Here is a 22,532-nt window from a genome sequence, read left to right as displayed (position 1 = left end):
ATGCCTATTTTGTATTTTTTTAAAAGTCTATTACTTCAGATTTTATTTGCGGTTTTCATGATAATGATGGTGAAGCTACCTTCAAGTCTGCGGGAAAAACTCTTTTAGAATCTCTTTTTTTAACCCGCCTTCTCCGCTTAGATGAATAATCTTAGAACTTTCGGTTAATCCAATTTTTCGAGTTCAAAAAAAAATTTTCTTTGAAAATATTTGGAGAAAAAGCGTGGCAAAAAAAAAAAAAAAATGCTAAAAAACAATGTTTAAGAAAAAACAATGTTTCAGTTAATTACCCTGTATCTGATTCAGAATAGAGTCACGGAGTGAAATCTTTTCATGTATGTAGTTATAGTTGACACGTTAAGCCTGAATAATGTTACTAGTAATTGAGCAACTGTTGTCTTCAGTGCCTCAGGTGGTTTACTTAACTGTCAACCACCGTTTGTCTGTGAAGCTCAGCAGGGAAGGCAAATGTTGGCTCGAGATGCAGCGTTTTGTCTCTCAGTGAAACTATACTATATTCTAAAAGCTGGCAGTCACGACAAATGCATCCAAGAGTCAGCTTCAACCGTTTTTTAAATATATCATTATTATTATTATTATTATTATTATTATTAATATATTGTATACGTTTTCCCGATAAGCAAGACGTGTTAAACCTACTTGCAGTTTAAAAACGAACGAATATTAATACTAATGTCAATTAATAATTTATATTTTTTCGTCGTGATACAAGGTGTCATTGCCGAGTCTTCTTAGCCAGAGGCAAATGTTTAAGATTAGTCATTCCTATGTTAAGGAAAGAACTGGGCCGAGTTGACATTGCAATGCATTGTGGGCTGTTTTAGGGCACATATTTCCAAGATGGCGTGTATTCCCCTGAAACCATCCCACAATGCACTGCAATACCAACTCGACCCAGTCTTTCACCTTACCTCGGAATATCGAATACGACACACCCTGACGTTCACTACCTCTACAACTCTCAATAGAAGATGTAACTAGCTAAAAACTAGTGTGAGCTGCGTCGGTGTTTCTAATGAAACAGTAATGATGAAAAGGTAAATTATACACCGTGAAAAGATGAAAAAACTTACTGACGTTTCGGACGCTAGTCCTTCGTCGGAGTAAAATAGACCTTATTCGTGGTGTGACAATGTTTTCCCAATTCAGCGTGACGAACCTCCAGGGGATTCATTTTCATATGTTTTTACTCTTCGAAAAATTCATGAGTATCCCAAAGGATACGAAAGGAATAACGATGATATCCCGACGAGTTTCAAAACAATAGCTCTTCATTCCCTCAGAGGTTTGTCACGCTGAATTGGGAAAACATTGTCACACAACATGCCGATAACGTTACTTTAAAATTAAAATTAACAACATAATAAGATAAATTCCCCATAACTGTATCGATTATATTCGTTATACAGATCTTGATCTCGTGTAGTCTAGTCACATGAACAGAGATCTTAATATTAAAATTAACAACTTAATAAGATTAAAATTCCCCATAACTGTATCGATTATATTCGTTATACAGATCTTGATCTCGTGTAGTCTAGTCACATGCACAGAGATCTTAATCACGTGTAGTCTAGTAATGCGTTTGGGATGTGATCACGCTTATTGCTGGTTTTCACATGACGTCATCAAAACATCAAAATCTAAGCTATAGATCGTATAAAGGCATTTCTCAAGTATGTTTTAGAAGTCAGTGTTATAAGTCACAAGAAAAAATCTCGAGTCATTTCGATGTTTGGTTCCCGAGTTATGAAGGTTGAGTCTGTGTCACGCAATGCCGTCACGTCTATCAAAATAGCGATCAAAATAGTAAAATAATTTTCTTTAAATAAAATATTTTCCCTTAGACACATTTAAAATATCTATTCAAAGTATATTTAAGTGAAAAATAGTCAAACATATTAAATATTCCATCATTTTAAGCCTTTGGAATTTCGTCCGCCATTATGGTGTACCAACTTGGAACACCAAGATGGCCGCTCCATACATTTTAACCAAAAATTGCGTCATGTTTATTCGCCTCTAGTTCCGCAACGAAATGCTATACAGTCTCGAAATTTGGCCAGAATATGTAGTTTGGACCACTTTACAAGATTACGAAACTTTTATTTCATTATAATGCGAATTTACGCTTTTGAAATTCATGATGACGTAGGTGAAAACCAAGAATCTCTAAGTTAGTCTATTCTAATCATAGTTTATTCATGCAAGCGCATGTGCACATGGATGTCACCTGACATGTCACATGCATTCAGATCTTGATCACGTGTAGTCTAGTCACATGCAGCCAGATCTTGATCACGTGTAGTCTAGTCACATGCAGCCAGATCTTGATCACGTGTAGTCTAGTCACATGCTATCTCTAAGTTAGTCTATTCTGATCTCAAATCGTTTAGTGCTTTATTTTAGTTACTAAAGGCTTTCAAAAACAAACTTAGTGTTTTTAATTATTTGAATATTCTAGTTTCTTCTTTGCCGGTGCTCCATCATGCGCTTCGGGAGAAAGTTTCTTCTCAGGAGTCTCATCTTCCCTGCCCGCTGCACCAGAGCTGCCGGCTGCGCTTTCCTACAGAAATGTATAGAAAGATCATAAGAAGTCGTTAGTCTAGGCAATGTCCGTTATCTTGTAAATTGTTTTGCATGATAACAAAATGCGACTATAAAAGACTGGGCAGTAAGTAATTTACGCGATCGAGCCTGTTATAACAAATCGTTTCAAACGCCTAAGTTCCAGTAGGACCATCCTGGCAATAGGTAATATCCCGTAATCTGTTGTAGCATTGATTAGTCTCTACCCTGGGCTTGGGGGCGAGAGAGTCCCCCAGCCGTCATTGTTTCGGTTCCAGATCCTCACGGCCCTCTTCACTAGTTTGTGAAAAGGGTCCGTGAAGATCTGGGACCGAAACAAATGACTGCGAAGGAGACTAAGCACTGATGCGAAAAGTATAGCTTGATTCTTCTCGCTTGGCTTCCAACGATTGCGACAGCGCTGTAAAAAAATTGCCAGACATCTTTTGGGATTTTAAACTTGGCGGTATTCCTTTCATCTTGTATTTCTTTCTGTCGCGGTACGAGTTGCGGAGATATTTGAGTAGTATAAAGGCAACGATTTTCACTATTCTTTCTTTCTTTCTTTGTATGTGCTTTTTTAAATCGGAGATCAAAGAACTGGGTAAGCCTTACTTATAAAACACATCGTATTCTCAGCAAGTTAGTCAATTTACCTCCTTTACGTCCGTTACCTTTTTGAACCACTCACCAAATCCCCTGGAAGAAAAGAAAACAAGAAAACGTTTTATTGAATCGATCTATATATGACGTTCAAGTAAATGACGAGCCTTAGATGAAAGGACTGAGGAATAGTGCCATACAAGCCTTTCACAACTCGAACCATGACCTTCCTCACTAAATTTTGATGCTCGACCAGTGGTCATTCCAACCACAAAAAGATTTTACCATTTTTATAGATGTAATTGCGATTGCAGAACTTTCTCCTCAGTTATTTTAAGACCCTTAGTGTTGGACTTCAAGTCGCGTAAAAAATGAGCCAGCTCAACTAGAAACTGTGGACAGCTGTTTCGGCCTGTATTGGGCCTCGTCAGCACAGTGTATCTAGTGAGCTGGCAATCCCACGAAAAAGTAGTACTAGATAGATAAGGCAGTGCGCCGTGTGGGATGGGCTCGGATATCAAATAAGAACATGCGTAATAGGTAAATTACGAGTCTAAGGCTCATTTTTTACGCGACTTGAAGTTGTGACAGGCTTGTATGGCACTCTTCTTCAGTCGTTTCATCTAAGGCTCGTAATATCCCTATTACGCATGTTCTTATTTGATATCCGAGCCCATCCCACACGGCGCACTGCCTTATCTATCTAATACGTGCAATAGAGTGGTTTTCAAAAACCCGTGATATGCACTTTTTGATTTTCTTTTGTGTTTTCGGTGTATTATAACTTATTACAGCTTGCTGAACTTAGCCATAATAATTTGACAGCTAGAATAGATTTCGTAAGGGAAAATACGTGTTCGTATTGTACCCCTATCGTATTTTACCTTAGCCTCAACTACTTATTTGATTGGATGATGCGCAGGACAAAAATAAGAACCGATTTCATTGTTCTGGTAGGTCGTACCCAGTGTGCCGACTTGTTTAACTCGGCCCGCGAAACAAAGTTGTATGATTAGTGACTAACGGCCAAAGTAAAACAGAAGAAAACAATGGAATAGACCTATCCCGAAACAATGGTTTGAAGTCGAGACTTCAAGGTCTTGATTGTTTTATTCATCAAGTTCAACCTCGACTCAAAACCATTGTTTCGTAACAAGTCAATAGGTCTATTAGTCGGGATAGGTCTATTAGTGTCTACAACTATGTATTATGCTTACTACTTTCTGGTACAAACCACACAAAAAAACTACTCGTTTTGTGATTGGATGATTCACACGAACACAAGAAACCATTACACTGTTACGGCATGTCGTATTCTTGGGATGGATGTGACGTCATAACCGCCTTGATAATTGACTTGGACAAAATATTTGGCCTTGGTTTCTTTCGTTATGTAACCAACATGGCTGCCATGTCTTTTATCCTAATATTTTTTATGTGAAGAGATGAACACCGCTAATATGGTTCACTTGATGTAAGTCACTACTGCGTTGTTTGAATTGTACACGAAAACCCTCCTAAGAAAACTACCTCATTACTTACTTTATCAACTGTTTTTTTTTATCTTCGTCCAGCTCAGTCTTGCGAATGTACAACCTTATCTTCCATTCTAAGAACACTTCAGGTAACATGTAGCTAACCTTTAAATGTAAAGAGAAAAAAAGCTTCATTATATTACGATTTCGAACTGTTTAACGTGTGTTCGGGTCCTACTGCTTATAAAAACCATTTGACGTATGTGCGGCTCCTATCTCATAAAAACCGTTCGGCGTATGTTCAGCTCTTATCTCATAAAAACAGTTCGGCTTATGTTCGGCCTATATGGATCCTACTGCTTATAAAAACTAAAACATGATCGAGGTGCCTTTGTCCAGAGTCACTGGACAGCCGAACACTAACTAGAAAAGTACACAAATTCTGTTTATCCTCAGATCGCCCATCTCAGTTCACCCACCGACAACGTTTTTTGAAATTGGCGTGTACCGTAAAAGCATGTACTATTGCGCGCAAGAATAATTTTCTACTTCGGCAACGTTGCATTCAACGAATTGCGTCATGTGTCATGGCTCGCAACATCAATTGCGTGCAACATCGCGCGCAATGTTACACCGTGTGTCCGTAGCTTAAGTCGAATCTGATGAGCGGATGTAATCTGATGAGCAACAGGGGAAATGGGGCATGCGCAAAAATACAACAAATCTTGTTAATATATTTACCTTATCTTCTTCAATTTTAATGGCTTTATCTGGGTCTTCCTTTTTGTAAAAGTAGACATTTTTGACAGGATTCTCTTTTTTCTTGCCATAATCAAATTTTACTTTCTGAAAACGAACAATGGTAATCGATGTAAAGATTTCCTTTTACTGACTGACGACAAACAAGGGACAGCTTCTAAGCTAAACACTCCAGTTCTCTGTTGCTCAGGGTTAGCCTCGATTTTGTGCAGAATATTCATGCGTTCCAGTGAAGAACCGTGGAATGTCAAAGTGTTTGTATTGTTGAAGTTGTGCATTCTTTACTTCATCGTTGGTATTTGTGAATATTTAGACACTGATACGAGGCTAACCCTGTGTATTGAGTCTGTAGTCAAGGAACACAGCGGTAATGTGGAACTCGAACTGGTCTTTTTTTGCTAGATTTACCACAGGAACCACAAAGATTTACTGTAATATACTGACAGAAAAGCCAAGCTTGGGCTACCTGTGGAAAAATGTTGGAGGACTCAACGGGCAGCGCAGCTTACAATCATAAGGAGCGTGATTAGTGTTAAGCGGGCAAACGTTTTGGCCCTACACGCATGATATTACTACCAATAGATCTTGTCAATTCTTTACCGTGACCTTGCCGCGCGGCCAAGAGTACTGAATCAGTAATACATTTCCAAAATCTTACGTCAAGTATAAAGTCTTCCTTCGCGACTCCACTCTTGTTTGCTATTTCAAGGGTTCCCTCATCGACATCTATACGCTAGACCAAAATACAAAGATTGTCAATTATTATTTGCTGATTTGATTTGATTTAAAGACGTTTTTTGAAGAAAAATAAGACGCATTAACTTACAAGAGTTATCTAACATACGGCCCTCAGTGCTGCTTTGTGCCCCACGGGGAGGGAGAGGGTTACTACCATATAACGAAGAGCGGGATGATTGTAGTATCTTTTTCAAATGGTAATTCACTCCCTCATTTAGGGGTGGAAAAGTAAGAGATGTTGGCTTTTAACACGTCTCAAAAACTTTATCTTATGTTTCAAATTGGTATCTTTTAGGCTTAAAATTAAATTGAATGAGGTTGAGCATAATATCGTAAATTATCGAGACCGAGGAAGTGTAGATAACACAGCCAAGGTCTTGATATTTACAATATTATGCGATTCAATAATTGCTTTATTATACATTTTGTATACTGGAAAAACATTAACATGAACATCAAATTATAGAGACAAGAATTATGAACGCCATGATGTAGCGTGAAAAACGTAAAATTTTTAATTCGAAAATATTTTAAGAATTCTTCATAAAATATAAACATATGAGTTAAGGATTCCTAATTAATTGTTTTTGTACATAATTCTGGAAATAAATACACAATGAATAAAAACAAAGCTACCACAGCGTGACCTTGAATGAACTTGACATGATAAATGTATAGGAAAACCAACAGATAATACATTTATCATGTCGAGTTCACACGATATCAGGGATTGGCTGAGGCCTCTCGACTAATCAGAATTGCGATACTTGGTAAAATGTATAATAATAAGTCATAAATAATGTTCGTTGTGTTTTTTAGGGATGCTCACAGCGAACTATGTATAAACTTTAAACCTTAGAAGAGAAAACTTCTGAACCATGATTAAGCCATTAAAATTTTCTTGAAAGTAGCCATAATCGTTGTTTTCAGAATAAAATTTTCACCTGGAAACAAAAACTTACTGACATATCTTTCTCGGTAGTGTGTTCTTCAATTGATCTGTACAGTTCTCTACGTTCTATCCTCTCCAGAATTTGCTTTGCCTGTGAACCGAAAAATATGGAGTGAACTTTCCTGTTCTTCCTTTAAGGCACAATATTTTACAATGGGTAACACTGTTCAAGAGCTTTTGGCTGTCGCTTGAACATACACACTATGCTTTGTGAAAAAACGGTGCCTCTTGGGGGAGAATCTGATTCCACTTGGTGTAATGACCTCGTTTTTTGGTTAGCCGGCGATATTTTAATCTTAGATGCCAGCATAGTTAATAGAGGGGTATGGTTATGAAACCTATAGTTATATGTCTTTGTTCACTTTTTTCAAGCGTGACCGTGCACAATCCTTTTTATTACTATTGTTTTACCATTGTTGGCAATGGCTGAGTGAACAGACAAAAATCTTTCTTTTGGCTGCTAATTCAAGATACTAAAAGATTTATGAGAGATATTTGAATATTCCTTACAACAATACCATAGACAAAGTTTATGTTTACTTATTTTGTAATTTCGGACGAGCATAAATCAAACATTGTGCACGGTCAAGACCGGTTCAACATCAAAAGCGAACAAAGACAGATAACAATAGGTTTCCTAACCATTCCCCTCTATTAACTATGATGCCAGCAATCAAAACTACTTGGTAGCTCTAGTAGTTTTTATTGGCGACATTCGGGTTATTACTGGGCTGCATGCCTGCATAAGCGCCTTCAGTTATGCTTTTTGTGTCTCGATTTGCTTTTCATGCTTTCATTGCCTTTGCAATAGACTTTGCTGGGAAGTCAGGATGGCGTAGTGGTAAAACGCTCGCCTCTCACTGAGTTTGAATCCCAGTTGCTCCATGTCAGCTGAGTTGTTGGTTCTATTTCTGACTCCGAGGGTTTCTCTCCCTTCTCTCAAATCAACCTTGACTGTTTCAAACTAGTTAGAGCTGTGCTCCAGGATCATAAATGGTGTATAGCGGGTGTCGGAGGCGCTTCACATAGTTTCATTTCGACCCCGTTGTGCGGCTGCTGTACTTTGCGGTGGGGATTAGCGATGACAATTGGTTTTGCTTCATTTTTATAGGCCTTCGATGTTCTGACCTCTTCTAGTCGTGGATCACTTGTATGAAGTATTTGATGATACACTTGGTCTGTTATCTTCGTATAAGCCACCATGTCGTGTATCGCTTCAGGGATCTTCAGATTTTTTCTAAATTGGAGATGAAAAACTTGCGGAATATTATCCATTCAGCCGTTTGTTTAGTTGCAATCAAACGGCATTCATGCAGGTATCGGCAGGGCTTGGAAATTACGTTATTAGTTGGGGTTAAATATCTGGACATTTCCACTTTTCTCACGCGGCAGCATTTTGACTGGAATAGTTTCCCCCGTAAGCTAACCGCTTTAAGATGAGGCTACGTGGGGTAGCACAGGTTATTAATCACATGAAATTGCTTGGTTTCACTATAGACATCGTTTCCTGTCTAGTGGGGAATGTTCATCGACTGAACCACAAGTTTTTCATAGACTTCTTTCTGGTAGACAGTACATGGTGGTCAGTGTTTGACCACCATTTGGAGCAGATAATGAGATTCAAAGACTGAGTGAAATCAAGCAATAATCATGGCGCCGGCCGTGTGATCAAATGGCCTTGGGTGCCACATATGTCTACTGGGTGACACAGCTCAGTTTTCTTACCCGTCTTTTCCCTCGAAATCAAGATACGGATATGCTTTCACTAGGGCATCAGTTATCCTTTCAACAAAAAAAATATGGCAAACGGAAGGCATTATTGCTTGAACTATCAGCAGCTTCTTCATTAGCTACCTTAGATCGAGTCTTGACAAGAACATCATAGTCTTATTCATTTGGACTTTAAAAAAATGCTCAATCCTACGACACACCAAACCACACCACATCACACGCCAAATCGGCTACATGATTGCTAACAAGACTGAAAATCAAGCCTGGTTGAGCAACGGACTTTCGTGCAGGAGGTTGTGGATTCGAGTCCCAGACGGACCAGCACTTGGGGTCTTAAAATAACTGAGGAGAAAGTGCTACCCTTCGTAATATATTGAAAGTGCAAACAATGCTCCACGATAGAATAAGAGTATTTAAATCTGCAAAGGGTTAGACTTTCAAGTGGCTCGGAGGACGTCTCTCGACGTCTTCAAAATCCTAAATTTGAAAACGATTTTCGGTTCTTTAAAGCCTAGTTTTTACTTGGGAGGGAGTCGGGAGCGCATCAGATTTGGAATATTTCACTTTTTTGTCTTGTGCTTATGACGAGCGGTTTTCACTTATAATGTTTACGAGTCCGATTCTATCCGTTTCTAAGTTAAAACCAAGCTTAATTTTTGTATTATGCTCAACAATTTCTTCAAATATTGTTAGTTAATTCTCGAAAATAATGCTTAAACTTTAGATTTCTGCCTCCATATCTTTTTTAGCTGATTTAGTTAGAATGACTTACATGAGTTCTACGGCGTTGGATGTCTTGTGCTGATAAGCGCGTCTGTGAAGGATTGATCTTACATGAAACATCTCGTAAATGTTGTGGACCTCTTTGTCACGGAAACAGATATGCCACTTGTTATTGTCATCTTTTACTTGGATGGCTCGTGCCATCTTTATGCAGCGCCTAATTAAAATTATAACAGAGTACAAACACTATAATTGTGTAACATAAATACCACTAAATACTGCTAAATTATGCTAATCCTATTGTTTTCTATTGCTTAATTAGCACTACTTGCTACTAAATAAATAGTGCAAAGTGTTGCACACTTTTAGAGTTTGTACTCTACTGACTTTTAAAGGAACATGATTGTAAATATTTCTCGTTGATTCAGATTTAACCTCAAGCGATTCACTATATTTTTTTCTCTTACGCCTTAACGCCTTTTTTTTCATTGTTGCATTGCCACAGCATCTATTTGCACTCTAGGCTCTATTCGAAACTTCGGTTTTTTTGCTTACTAAGGCTGTGCGGACACATTAACCCGGGTACTCGAAAACCAATCGCGACATGTGTGAAAACATTGGAATCAAACGTAAGTCAAACTTGAACCAATCAGGAGCAAGCAACGAAGCCTAGATATCTGAGAAAAAAACTTAGATTTTTGTGATTTGCTGAGGTCCATAGGATATTTTTTGCTCTCTCGTAATCGCCTAAGTTTTTTCGTCTTAAATTTTATTCAAGTGGTCCCAGTTATGTTTAATGCAACTGTCTCGCAATTCTGCTGTGCAATATAAAGCGGTTGGAGTTGCGCCCTGAAAGATTACTAGCACTCGGAAAATTATATCTTACATGTGATCAAAGCTGCTTTTCATTCCAAGATGGTAACAATCTCGTGCGAAATAGTCCCACTTATCCACGTCAATACCACTATCCTTGTTGGATACAATCTTTATAAATAGAAATAAGTTCGACATTAGAAGGTCATCCATACATCAACTACGTGATAGCCTACGTTTCATAGCGCTCTGCGGTGTTACGAAAGAAGAGAGGGTGGAAAGGACACGTGCCAGTATTTCTCTCGCATTTCCTCTCTCTTTTTCGTAACTCCGCAGACCGCCAGCAACGCAGGTGCCTACATGAGGGTGATATCAAACTAGCACATAATATGTACTTATTGACTGAGTTAGGTCGGGCCGTACAGGAAAATATTTGGCTTGAGGAGATGCCGTACAAATGACCGAGAGCCAAATATTTTCCCATACGGCCCGACCTAACTCAGTCAATGAGCATTTTATCATATGACCCTCACGAAAATAAAAATAATTAAAAAAAAGAAAGCGAGCGGATACGAGCAGGGCCGGACGGGTTTTTCCGGCCCGCTTACGTCGACCCGTCCGGCCCCCATCACGTGACTTTTTCCAATGGTTTTATTAGAGCGCGCGAGCAGGGCCGTACGGGTCATATGATAAACGTGCATATTACATACGCCAGGATGTTAGAAAACACTGCGATGACTTATAACCAAAGTTAAACACGTTGGAATACGACTAAAAACGTTGCATTTCAACGGGTCCAACGGTCGCGGCAAGGCATGAATACGGCACCGACTTTTTCACAGTCATAGGAAAACTCTGAGCTTAGCTATTTTTACAGTTGGGATCGTAGTTAGGATCGCAGTCAAGATCGCTTGCCAAGATCATCAAAAGTTTTATCTGGCAGAACTATAAATGGATTCAGCACTTAATTTTGATTTTGCCGACTATATTTTGCTGAATTCGAACTGAGGTTTCCAAGTAATTTTAATGTAACACAGGGTAACCATACAGCAAATAACATGAACACAGGGTGACCAACACTGTCGCCCGTCAGCCTCGTGGAGTGCATCTCCCGTCGCCACAACATGGCTTCTTCAGGTAATAGCAATCTTTCCCATCCGTACTTTTGTATGTTATATTTTGCTATTCAAGGTGTTATAATTGACTCTCTTTTATATTTCTTAAACAGACGAAAACAATATTTTATCAAGGTAAGCAAAATTTGATAGCTCACCCAGGGGTTACAGGAAAACTGAAGTAGGTTCAACCTATGCTGCTGGCTTTCCTTTTCCTCATTCCAATGAACAGAGATCTTCAAGGGTAATACTTATTCATCAAATGTAACCTGCGCAGTCTTTGAATCCCGCCATAATTTTAAGGTAAAAAAAAACATTTACAGTAATGACTTGGTTATTTGCTCTGCGTTTTCACAATAAATTAAAATCTCTCGACTTTAAATTCATTTGTAAATTCCTTAGCGGTTTGCTTTCTAGGGAGATGGTCTATCTTTGCATTGCAATTGTTTAAGAATCTGATCACAAATCCCGTAGATAATGTAGTGTAAAGTTTGAGGTCTTTTTGAGTGTAATTTGAAAATTAAATTTAAAATGTTTAAATATTTTATGGAATAAGCTATCTAAATTGCGATTCCGATCGAGATCCAAACTTGGATCCTAACTGCGATTCTAACTGTTTGTTTAGTTTATCTCACTGCTCTAACGTACCTGTGACCTCGTGAAACATCCACACACTTACCTGATAAAGGAAACGTTTGTCCTTTTCTCTTCCTTTATAAGGCCAGTCCTAGAAATAAATAACAAGACGTGTTAAGCTCCCGTCTCTCTCTCTCTCTCTCTCTCTCTCTCTCTCTCTCTCTCTCTCTCTCTCAAATGTCGCGGCTTATAAACGGACACTTTTACTGTATTTAATGTTTTCTCATCTCTTTCTTATATTTAAAGTAATAATTAAATAAATATATAACTTATATTTAAAGTAAAAATTTAATACTTTAATGTTGTAAAGCGCCTAGAGCAATTAGTGTTTTAGACGCTATAGAAATAAAATTTATTATTATGATTTCTCATTTCAACCCTTGGGAGAAAAAATCCCGTATAAAAACTCAAAACTTTAAAATCGATAACATAAACTTGTACCTCTTTAGATCCTTCAGTTGGGCCATTGATGAGTTCCTTGATAAAGACAACATCTTTATCCTCTAGTCCATGTTTTTCAAAATCGCTCTTCAGCTTCGTGTAGATTAAGTCAACCATAAGCAAACTAGCTTTCTCATGCTGAAAATAAAATGTTGGAAGTAGACGCCAGTCATTGATTAGCACATCTCAAATCAAATAGGTTAAGTATTTTGATAAAAAGGTTTTGACCTTCATAGCCTGCGTATCGCATCGCAGAGAGAAATTGGTACTGGGTTTGGAGATTAGGGAGATCCGATGCCCAGTGCTTGAGCAGTCGTGTCATCGTCCACCTCTTGGGGAAAACATAATGATTATAGATATTTCCTTTCAGGCAGTGCCGAATCTCGACCAAATAAATAGAAAGTCTGATTCCAACACTCCTGAGTCAATTCCAGCCAAACAACGAGTGGAAATACTTAAATTCAATCAAACCCTGAAACAACTTTTTGGATTATCATTGAAATTTAGCGTGTTAGGTTTATAGATGGATGAAAACAGGAGAACCCGATAAGATACCAAGGATATCGATCAAATTTGAAGGTTTTTTCAGCATGGCACAGAATAGGCGGACACATCCGGGACATTTCTATTGTTTTGGCGCGCGCTTCAAATCATGTTCACTTGACTGTGACTCGTTTACAGAGTAAAATTACAAGAGAATTGGCTAAAAATGGCTCAAGTAGACTCTGAAAACCAGTAATTTTGTATCTTCTTCTTAAGTTTTTTACATGGCCAAAGGGTGCAAATGAAAGTAGAGATATCATATTGTCGTTGGGTAAAATCAAAAAAATCAAACGATAAAATTTTTTTTGAGGATTTTAACAAGAAAAAAAAGGACTTTTTAAACATTTAAGTATGGAAACATAGAGGTCGAATAAATAGATGACGACTAGTATTAGAACTAGTTTAGACTGCGTCGGTGATATTAAAGTTAAAACAAAGGTGTCGTGGTAGATAATCTTTTCACCGTAGTAAGAACAAGAGTAACTGACGTTTCGGACGTTAGTCCTTCGTCGGAGTCAATGAAGACTCCGACGAAGGACTAACGTCCGAAACGTCAGTTACTCTTGTTCTTACTACGGTGAAAAGATTATCTACCACGACACCTTTGTTTTAAACATAGAGGTCGTACATCTTGATGTTGAAATATTTTGTTTTCCAAGTGAGTTGGTCGATGGCCAAAAGGTGCAAAACAAACTTTAATGTCTAAAGAACATTTGGCACCCTTTACACGGACTATCCGTTGAAATTTTATTTGAGGTTTTTAAAGTTATAAAAATGTGTGGTCTTTGCGCCTGGGTTGAGCGGGATTCCCGAAGTACTTGCAGCTGTCCGCGGGACTCTCGGCAGCATCAAAAACATAACCTCTATTGTTTATGGATTAAGTCACTTTTCATTTATCATTTAGCTCTTTTGTCTCCAAATTGAATGAATAAACACGGCCTTGTGTGTTTTTTTCATCGGAGAAACCGCCTAGTTCATTCAAACTTTGACTTTTGTCGCGTACTGAACATTTTCCTATCTAGAGAGATTTTATCGGTTTCGAAAAAAAATGGATTGCTATGTTGCTGAAAATGGCAGGAAGCTCTTTTCAGAGCTCGTAGAACCTCCTGTTAAACCAGTGCATCCTTTCCTTTTACACCTAAAACCTCCACGTATGGAAAGTGAAGATTTAACTTTTTCCCTTCAAATCAATGGCGAAGCGTTGCGGCAGTGGAGTGCAAACAGAAGCGCAATAACCCTTTTCAAGGCCTTGAATACCAGTCTCCTTCAGTTTGGATATGTCCTGAAGCAGTCGTCTTCTTCAAGAATTGGGAAGATACTGCAGACTCAAATCAGGAGTTTTGATGCTAAGGTGTCGCGTGTAAGGAACGGAAAAGAAAGACGGCTATTGAAATCACAGACATGGAAGACCATCCATTTCGATTTTCTTGAAATTGAAAAGGGGCCAGCAGAAATAATCAGTGAATTTGACGCCAAGTTCAATGTGTTGAATTGAGAAAGCCATAAGGCGGGACGAGAAGTTGGAACTGAAATCTAAGCATTTATTCGAGGCCATGTTGACGGTCAGAAGACTTCAGAACAATACAGATCTTTGTCATCGAGGGAAGAATTTTGCAGACGTTAGCAAAAAAAACAACATCGTCAAATCAACCAAATCAGGTACGGTTCACTGTTTTATTATTTTTTATGTTAGTAATGAACAGCGAACGACAGGTATTGCTCGTATGAAATAAGCGAATTTTACTTTTACGAAATTGTATGTGCCCAGGGGCTATTGCTGTATGTCTGAAGTCTGAGTTTATTTATTGTGTCTTGGTTTGCTGAGACTTTCGGTTTGGTGCCCGAGGCGTTAATCCTCAAGGATCAAAATGGTAGACCGGTCGAGGTTCAACTCGGAAAAGATGATCTAGGTGAGTATTAGTTATCAAATTCAAGTTTTATAAACCTTCAGGGCAAGACAAATCACTTCTAGTAAACTCCCGGGTGACTTCGCAGTGAAGTCGCCCGGAACGTAGTGAAGTCATCCGACTTCACTCATCACAACGATTTTTTTCTCGAAGTGTCTAAGCCAATAACCTAAATAATGCTTGTTTAAAAGTATTAAAGCGTTTTTGAAACTTTTTTGAGAAGTAAGCAAAGTATAAATGCAACTTTTAAATCGCGAGTTTTTGGTTTGAAGCCGACTTCACCGAATTGTAAACAAAGTTTTCACACCTTTTGTCAGTAAGTTTTTTCATCTTTTTCACGGTGTATAATTTACCTTTTCATCATTACTTTTTGCAGAGTTAACTCTGCTTTTTGTTAGTCATTTTTCGTTTACCTGGTTAAGAAAGATTGATTGCTCTAGATGGATTCCTTAGTTACATCTGATTTCTGTTGTAGATTCAACGAGCGAGAAAGAACCAGACGTCCTAGAGACTCCATCTTCACTCAATATCCGAGATACCGAACAAGATATTAGTTAAATGTAAAAATGATTTGCAGTAATTTGAGAGCCAACTTTAATCTATTAACTTGAAAACAGGTGACAACAGATAAGAGTGGTCCTATGAAAAACTGGATGATAAAGAAAAAGAGAAAGTGAAATCCATTGTTTATATAATGGATAGATTTTCTCTTTCCGGAGAGTGCTACCACGAAATGGCACAATTAGAAGCCAAATTGCCAAGGTCGTACATCGTTGAAGGTTGTGTGAAGTCACTGAACAGGCACTGGAACATCAGCAAGACACCCGGGATTTATGCTGGTGCAGAGTTGCCACCAGTGGTGGTAGTGAGGACTCCATGAAGTATATCTTGTTACGAAATGAAATTCATTGCGCTTTTTCCCTCCCTCTCTCATATTTAGTTCAGTCATTCATTCTTCATTCATTTACATACCTTCCAATCTTTGTCAGCCTTTTTAGCAACTTTAGGAATAAAAGATCTATCAAAAAGGTGTGAAAACGGTCCATGACCTAAAATAGCATAATACAACGATTCAGCATCACAAAACATACAGCAAAGGGATAACAGGGCGAGGCGAATAAACAAGGAATCATTATGAAAATGCGTGTTTTGTGGTTCCGAGACAACGAGGACCACAAATGCAAACATACTGCAGGCTTTCCGAGGTTGCAGTAAATGCATGTTTCGTTATATAACAAGTGTCTATGTATATATTTTTTTTGTTTGTTTCCTTTTTTATTAACTTGGTTTAACTTATAGGTTTCTATAAATAGACGTCACTTCCGGTAATAGCTCTTTTTTGATGGCTTGTAGAATTCTGGAGGTTGTTTTGATCTCTTATTTTCTGGTTTGATGTCGTGAAAATAGTCAAATACAATAGTTTGAGGACTTATTTCGATATGATTTGACTTAGCATCTGCTAGTTGCCCCCCAGCAAACCTCTTGTAAAATCTTATGGGAAAATGACTTTCGGGTTTAAGGTAACGAGCAGTTCTATATAGATTTTTTTTCATTTTAATTCCTTACCTAAGTCATGGCATAGTCCCGCTATCTTGACACACAACACGTCTTTCTCGGTTATATCAAGTTCTTCCTGCCAGTCCTGCCTTGACTTCAAACTTTCAGCCAAAACCCCAGCTAAGTGGGCTGTCCTGTAACGGACAAATAGGTCGTATGTAACACAAAAAGGAGAAGGAGAGGAAGAAAAGGTCAAATAGTAGGTTAAAAACTGAACCCTTCTAAATGACCTTTGCCGTACAGTAAATTCCCGCATATGACAACCTATGATTTTGAAGTTCATCCTGATGCGTTTCTTATCTATCAAAAACTTAGTGGGAAATCAGCCTGAAGGTTCTTAAAATTATTTTGGAAATAATATAGAGTGCAGTATACATTACTGTGACGTTTAATTAACATGCAATAAATATTTTATTACATGAAACCATGAAACTAGCACGTACTGTTACATTAATTAATGAATTTTATGCAATTTCTTATATTAGGGGACACTGGCTCTTTAAAACAGGGACCAGTCATAGAGGGAAAGGGGGCTGATGCATGTTAGAGAGGGGTAGCATATGAAAATCGCTAAAAGTCAAAGTATGCCCAGTATATACTTTAATCTGAGACATTGTTTTCTTATTTTGGTATTTATCAGGCTGAATTGGTTCTTATATATATGGTGCTTTATTGGCTAAATTTCAGCCTGAAGGTTCTTAATCCACTTGTTCTCATATACGGGTGTTTACTGTATTCTATTCCATTTCTCTTCCGTGACGTTACACGACATAAAGTTTCGTGTAACATGTCGCCCGCTGCAACACAAGATGATGGCAACAAGGTTGGGAGTTTTTGAAGCTCGTCTAAGGCTCCGTCCACACGTGTCCGGAAATTTTTGTGTCCGTTTCCGCAAATTTTACGAAAACAGATACGTGTCCGTGAAAACGATTCGAATACGCTGCGTGTGGACGCAAACATTTTGGTATCCGAAAAAAAAAATTCCGAATACGTGTGGACGGGGCCTTATAACCTGCAACATGTTGCTGCAACAAAATATTCTTCAAAATAGTAACGAGGCCAATTTTTAACTCAACAACGTTATGCGAAATATCGCCGTTGTATACTACCTTTACAATAATTTGTCGTATCTTGGTATCATAAAGTTTTTGAGAAATGAAAAATGTTCTTACCCAATAGAATGTTCAAATCGGTTGTGAGCAGCGCCAGGATAAACAAAGTAACATCCACCTTTTAATGACAAAGATTAATAAAGTTATCTATTGAAATCTGTAAATATAATATTTTTACTAAACAAATTTTATCGAACCCTGAAGTAACGTTAGGTTACTCATCAGTAAGGATGGGTGGGTTCAGTTGTAAGCACGCACTCTTACTGCGCACATTGCGTAATCCACAGGAACTCCAATGTTTTCAAAAATATAAACAAAATGAAATAATTGCGTGATCATTGTTGTCATCATTTTTTAACTCGTGGATACGCGAAGCGTAGAAACGAGTTATTGTGAGGGGTCTGACGTTCAAATGTGTCACTCGCTCAGTAAGATGTTAGCAGATCGATAAATAAACGTTTATTGATCGTCTTACGTCATCTGAATACGAACTTTACACGACACTAACATGCACAAAACTGTTATACATTATAGACTGCTTTGATATTTTATATGAGGAGATGGAATGCTGATGATCCATGTGGGATAGTTTCTAGCACTTGTCAACGCCATGGGGTCCAACTGTGCATGCGCAGTCTCGCACATAGTTTTATCTTCGGATTATTCATATTAAAAGAATCAAGGAAAGATGCAAGTTGAAGTAGAGTTATACAATTAACGCCTGAAATAAAATTTCAATGAGTCAAACCTTTTTTCCTGATGTATTAAAAGTAAACAATAACGCTTAAGTACAACGTCAACATTTCGATTTTTCTGAAGACTTGTAGATCAAGCCTGCTATATATCGAAAAAAGCTATTTTAATTAGAACTCAAGGAGAAAGTCTGATTTCAAGCTCTAGAGCACTTTATTCTCCATAGAGACAGCTCAAAGTCACGACGGTATTCCGCAAAAAAATCTTATAAACTCGATCGAGCGAAATTTTAGCTCAAGAAAATAATCAATGTAGATGTACATCGTAGGAAAAATAGAAAAAGACGAAAAAAAGAACAATTCCATTGGATTTTTGAAGGAACTTCGGCCGTTCTGAATAAAAAGTAGTTTGATCGCTGCACACTACAAACAGCCGAAGCAATAATGTTCTTGAATGTTGAAATGTGCGAAGGTCTAACAAAACTTCGCTCCAATAAACAATCAGTAATTTACAGACTTGGATGAAGACAAAATAAATAGCATTTCTAAACGAATTTCTATAAAATATTCGCTTAGTTCACAGTGTAAATAAATAGTTTCATGTTCAATTTTCAATTGTACAAAGATGTTTCGTTGCATTTGTATTAGAATTTTGCTTTATCAGCCTTTTTTATAGAAAATATATGGGAAATTAGCAAATGAAGGCCTAAAGGTCATTTTGGAATAAAATGTTTGCTTTGGGTTAACACTTTGATTTCACTTTCATCGGTTATGTCCACTTCCAAACAAGTTTCTGAATAAAGAGATTTTAGCCTTTCACAACGGCATTTCTTCGAGAAAATAGTTTTTGGCACTCACCGCTTGAATAAGAAGAGAATTTTCTCTTAAATTATTAGCTTCTGATTAGATAAGATAAGACAACATTTATTTTATACTTAATTCGCAATATAAAATTGAAAAACTTTTTAAGTTTACAAACAAATATATATAAAGATTACAAATATAAATATGAAAATATATAAAAAGAAAGAAAGAAATACACTAAATATGATAAAATCTATTAAAAATTGGCTAGAATCCTTTCTTCTCGGATTTCTGGTTACGGATTATTTCTACGATTGAGATTATCTGGACCGAGTCTTAACGATCCAATATATGACAAACCAGGATGTTATCGGATTTTTCTTCCAACGTGATGATAAATACGACAATGTCATATCTCAAGGTCCAATAAAAAGAGCATTAAGTAAACTAAGAATACTCAAAATATGCTGCTGATTACAAGGGATTATGTAATTATGTATTAAGTAATCGAAAATCCAAAATGGCTTCCTTTACAAACAACTTGCGTGGATTCTTCCAGTGACGTCACTTGGCAGACCGAAAGGAACTATGGGATGATAATACCTGAACAACGCCCTGAACCATTCAGCAAATACCTTTTAGATGGCGAGTTGACGCCAATCGCCGTTTGCCTCGCCTTCAACCTTCTTTGAATTAATTGTATGCTACATAAATATTCATACCTAGTTGTTTTATGTACCGAAGTCTCTGGAACTGTGGAGTGTCAATGATTTTGACACACAGTTCGGGCATTTCTACGTGGCCATGTACCGGATCATTGAATATCTGAAAATTAGAATAATATTGACGTTAACGAACGAACTGGAATTTTAAAATCCAAATTTTGATTGTGTTACAGTATTCTACATTTGGAATGATCTCACTTATCAGTGGGAACTAAAGATGAATCAAGTAAAAGGAGTAACAAGGGAAATCATTAATGATGGTGATGAAGTATTAGAGACTCATGTTTTTTAGAAGAGCTGTATAATTAATCGATTCTGTGTGTGATTTTGGGTTAGAAAAATGTCGCGATGCGATAAATTTTCCACTATTATTTCTTACCTTAGCTTTTTTCTCGCCTGCAACATAAAGAATGAATATGAATGTATAGTGTTCTATTTTTTTCTAGAATGTTAAAACTTCCAAAGATTTCGTTTCACACAAACCATTGAGTTGTATATGCCTTTTTCAAAAAAGGGTGTCGGGGCCAAAGGAGATTGGTTTCCTATTGCCTATCGCTTCTGACTTTAAAGTATGAAACTCTGTTAAAGACGGCGTGTTCCAGAACTTTAGAAACGAGAGAAAGAGTAGTGAGACGAGTTTATGATTAGTGATAAGATTTGGATTTACCTTTGTTTGGAAAAACATTGTCTCCTATACACTTTGCAGTAACTTTTACGTTGAAAAGGGCCGAGAAAAAAGGAGTGATAACTTCAGAACATATATAGAGCGAATGCTGTTCAGTGTCGAGTTCAGTGAAAAGATTATTAGTTAGTTGAAGCCATTTTCTATCTTAAATAGAAATACATAAAATTGAATTTTATTCACATTGAATCGGACACAGAAAGAGAAAGATGACGACTAGTATTAGAACTAGTTTAGACTGCGTCGGTGATATTAAAGTTAAAACAGAGGTGTCGTGGTAGATAATCTTTTTACCGTAGTAAGAACAAGAGTAACTGACGTTTCGGACGTTAGTCCTTCGTCGGAGTCAATGGCGATACTCTTGTTCTTACTACGGTGAAAAGATTATCTACCATGACACCTTTGTTTTAACAGAAAGAGAAAATGGTTTTTAATGTTCTCACTTACCGGCCATTTCGAATAGAATTGTAGCGCAAGCTAACGATCGTTAGTTATCTTCGACACCAAATAGAAATGGCCTTAAAAATTAGAAGCTTGAGTCTTTAAGGATCACAAAAGCGAATATATGCAGTATTTGGTAGATTCATTCAGACGTCTTCACGCGAATAATTTCCCACCAGCTGCTTTCAGACGATAAACATTTCCAAGAAATCGAGAGGGTTTTAGTGTGCGTCAATCCGTGTTTCCATGACATCTTTCAAGCTGTTAAATTGATGAACAGTTTTGTACCGCGAAGAAGTTACCAGAGTCACCACAAACCGTATAGCATTTGTTTATTGTGTAGTAATGTAGTGTATTCGATCTAAAACATGCAGATCACATAGCTTAATATTTACGATTACAATCGTGTATAATGAATCATAAAATTCACACAACTTACTTCTGTGGCGACTATACAAAGACATACTTCTTACACTTCCATAAAATTCCAATCATGTAAAGTACAGGTTAGCAATAACCTCTTGATAGTCCAGGTTAGCAAAACACGTGTCATACATTTTTTGTTTCGGCCCTCAGGCCGAAACAGTTACTACATTCGGTTTGCCGGCCCATAATAGTCTCCGTGCGTGTCATTTAGCTGTCAGAGTTTTGGACCTAATCCAATCATATGCCGTTTCCATCATAAGCAATGTGAAAATGTAAAACATTTCACCATGCGGAGTATTTCGAAGAGTTGCGGTGAATCTTCTTTGTGTAGACTATATTATACCCTTTCGCATTCGCCATTTTTTGGAAAAAAATATATTATTGATTAACCCTTCGACAATGCGTATTTTATTCCTAAGTCATTATCTAGGTCCAAGTCCGAGTAGGTTATTGAAAAGTTATCCAAAGCTTTTGTGATTGTAAGGCAATTTGCCAGTCTCAGCTGCACGTATGCATAAGATGAGAAAACTGGTGAGTTTATCTATGTAACTAACAGTTAATGCATATATATTTTGTGAAGCAAGCTTCCTATATGTTGCAGCTTCGTGTGCATCTGAGGACATGTTTTTGGTACCAGCTATTATTTAAACTAGGTCCCACAAACAAACAGTGCGTACTTTACAAGATAGATAGATAGATAGATAGATAGAAGTCTGAAATCATCAGTTTTCATTTATTAATACTCTGATTAAAAGTATCATTTCTTGGATTCGGTAATATTTTTAAAAAAACCAAAAGATGTAAATTTTGAGTAGATTGGTGACGGCGCACAGGTCAAAGACAAGCCTTGTATCTTTTCGTTTGAATTGAGACTTTCGCATTGTCTTTAATCTATGACATAAGAGCTAAATACATTTACCATAAATGTCAAAGAGCAGAATGAAGGTTTAAAAAGTATCTTACATTCAACATAGCGCGTACAGTTATGCTCATGTGCCAAAATATTTTCCACCCAGTCCTCTGCTCTCTGCGATACTCAATCATTGTTTATATCTATTGTCGGATCTC

At 37.4% G+C, this 22,532-nt stretch overlaps 1 protein-coding gene across 1 annotated transcript; it reads right to left on the bottom strand.

The window, feature by feature from the left end:
* Positions 1-555: 555 nt before the first annotated feature.
* On the bottom strand, positions 556-21,223 carry LOC116299490 (deoxynucleoside triphosphate triphosphohydrolase SAMHD1-like). The gene is made up of 18 exons (XM_031708151.2): positions 21,045-21,223; positions 20,295-20,311; positions 19,913-20,015; positions 17,755-17,812; positions 16,592-16,716; positions 15,998-16,074; positions 12,576-12,713; positions 12,178-12,225; positions 10,457-10,554; positions 9,620-9,787; positions 8,842-8,898; positions 8,245-8,353; positions 7,127-7,207; positions 6,085-6,159; positions 5,409-5,513; positions 4,735-4,832; positions 3,246-3,288; positions 556-2,587 (listed from the first exon to the last, which is right to left on the bottom strand). Exons 1-18 carry the CDS (start codon positions 21,049-21,051, stop codon positions 2,465-2,467), a joined length of 1,530 nt encoding a protein of 509 aa, XP_031564011.2. The 5' UTR covers positions 21,052-21,223; the 3' UTR covers positions 556-2,464.
* Positions 21,224-22,532: the final 1,309 nt, after the last annotated feature.

The sequence above is a fragment of the Actinia tenebrosa genome, unplaced genomic scaffold, assembly GCF_029948245.1.
Source record: "Actinia tenebrosa isolate PJP-AT-01 unplaced genomic scaffold, QUT_ActTen_1.0 PGA_scaffold0__85_contigs__length_37466705, whole genome shotgun sequence".
Classification (NCBI taxonomy): Eukaryota; Metazoa; Cnidaria; class Anthozoa; order Actiniaria; family Actiniidae; genus Actinia; species Actinia tenebrosa.
This window is presented reverse-complemented; position numbering and strand designations above follow the sequence as displayed.

What these genes read in the sequence shown, in the direction of transcription:
- LOC116299490 (XM_031708151.2), bottom strand. An exon ending in ACAAACGTTTCCTTTATCAG is followed by an intron (nt 10,555 to 12,177) that starts GTAAGTGTGTGG and finishes CTATTTATAAAG; the next exon opens with ATTGTATCCAACAAGGATAG. An exon ending in GATTTCGAGGGAAAAGACGG is followed by an intron (nt 8,354 to 8,841) that starts GTAAGAAAACTG and finishes TCTCCAATTTAG; the next exon opens with AAAAAATCTGAAGATCCCTG.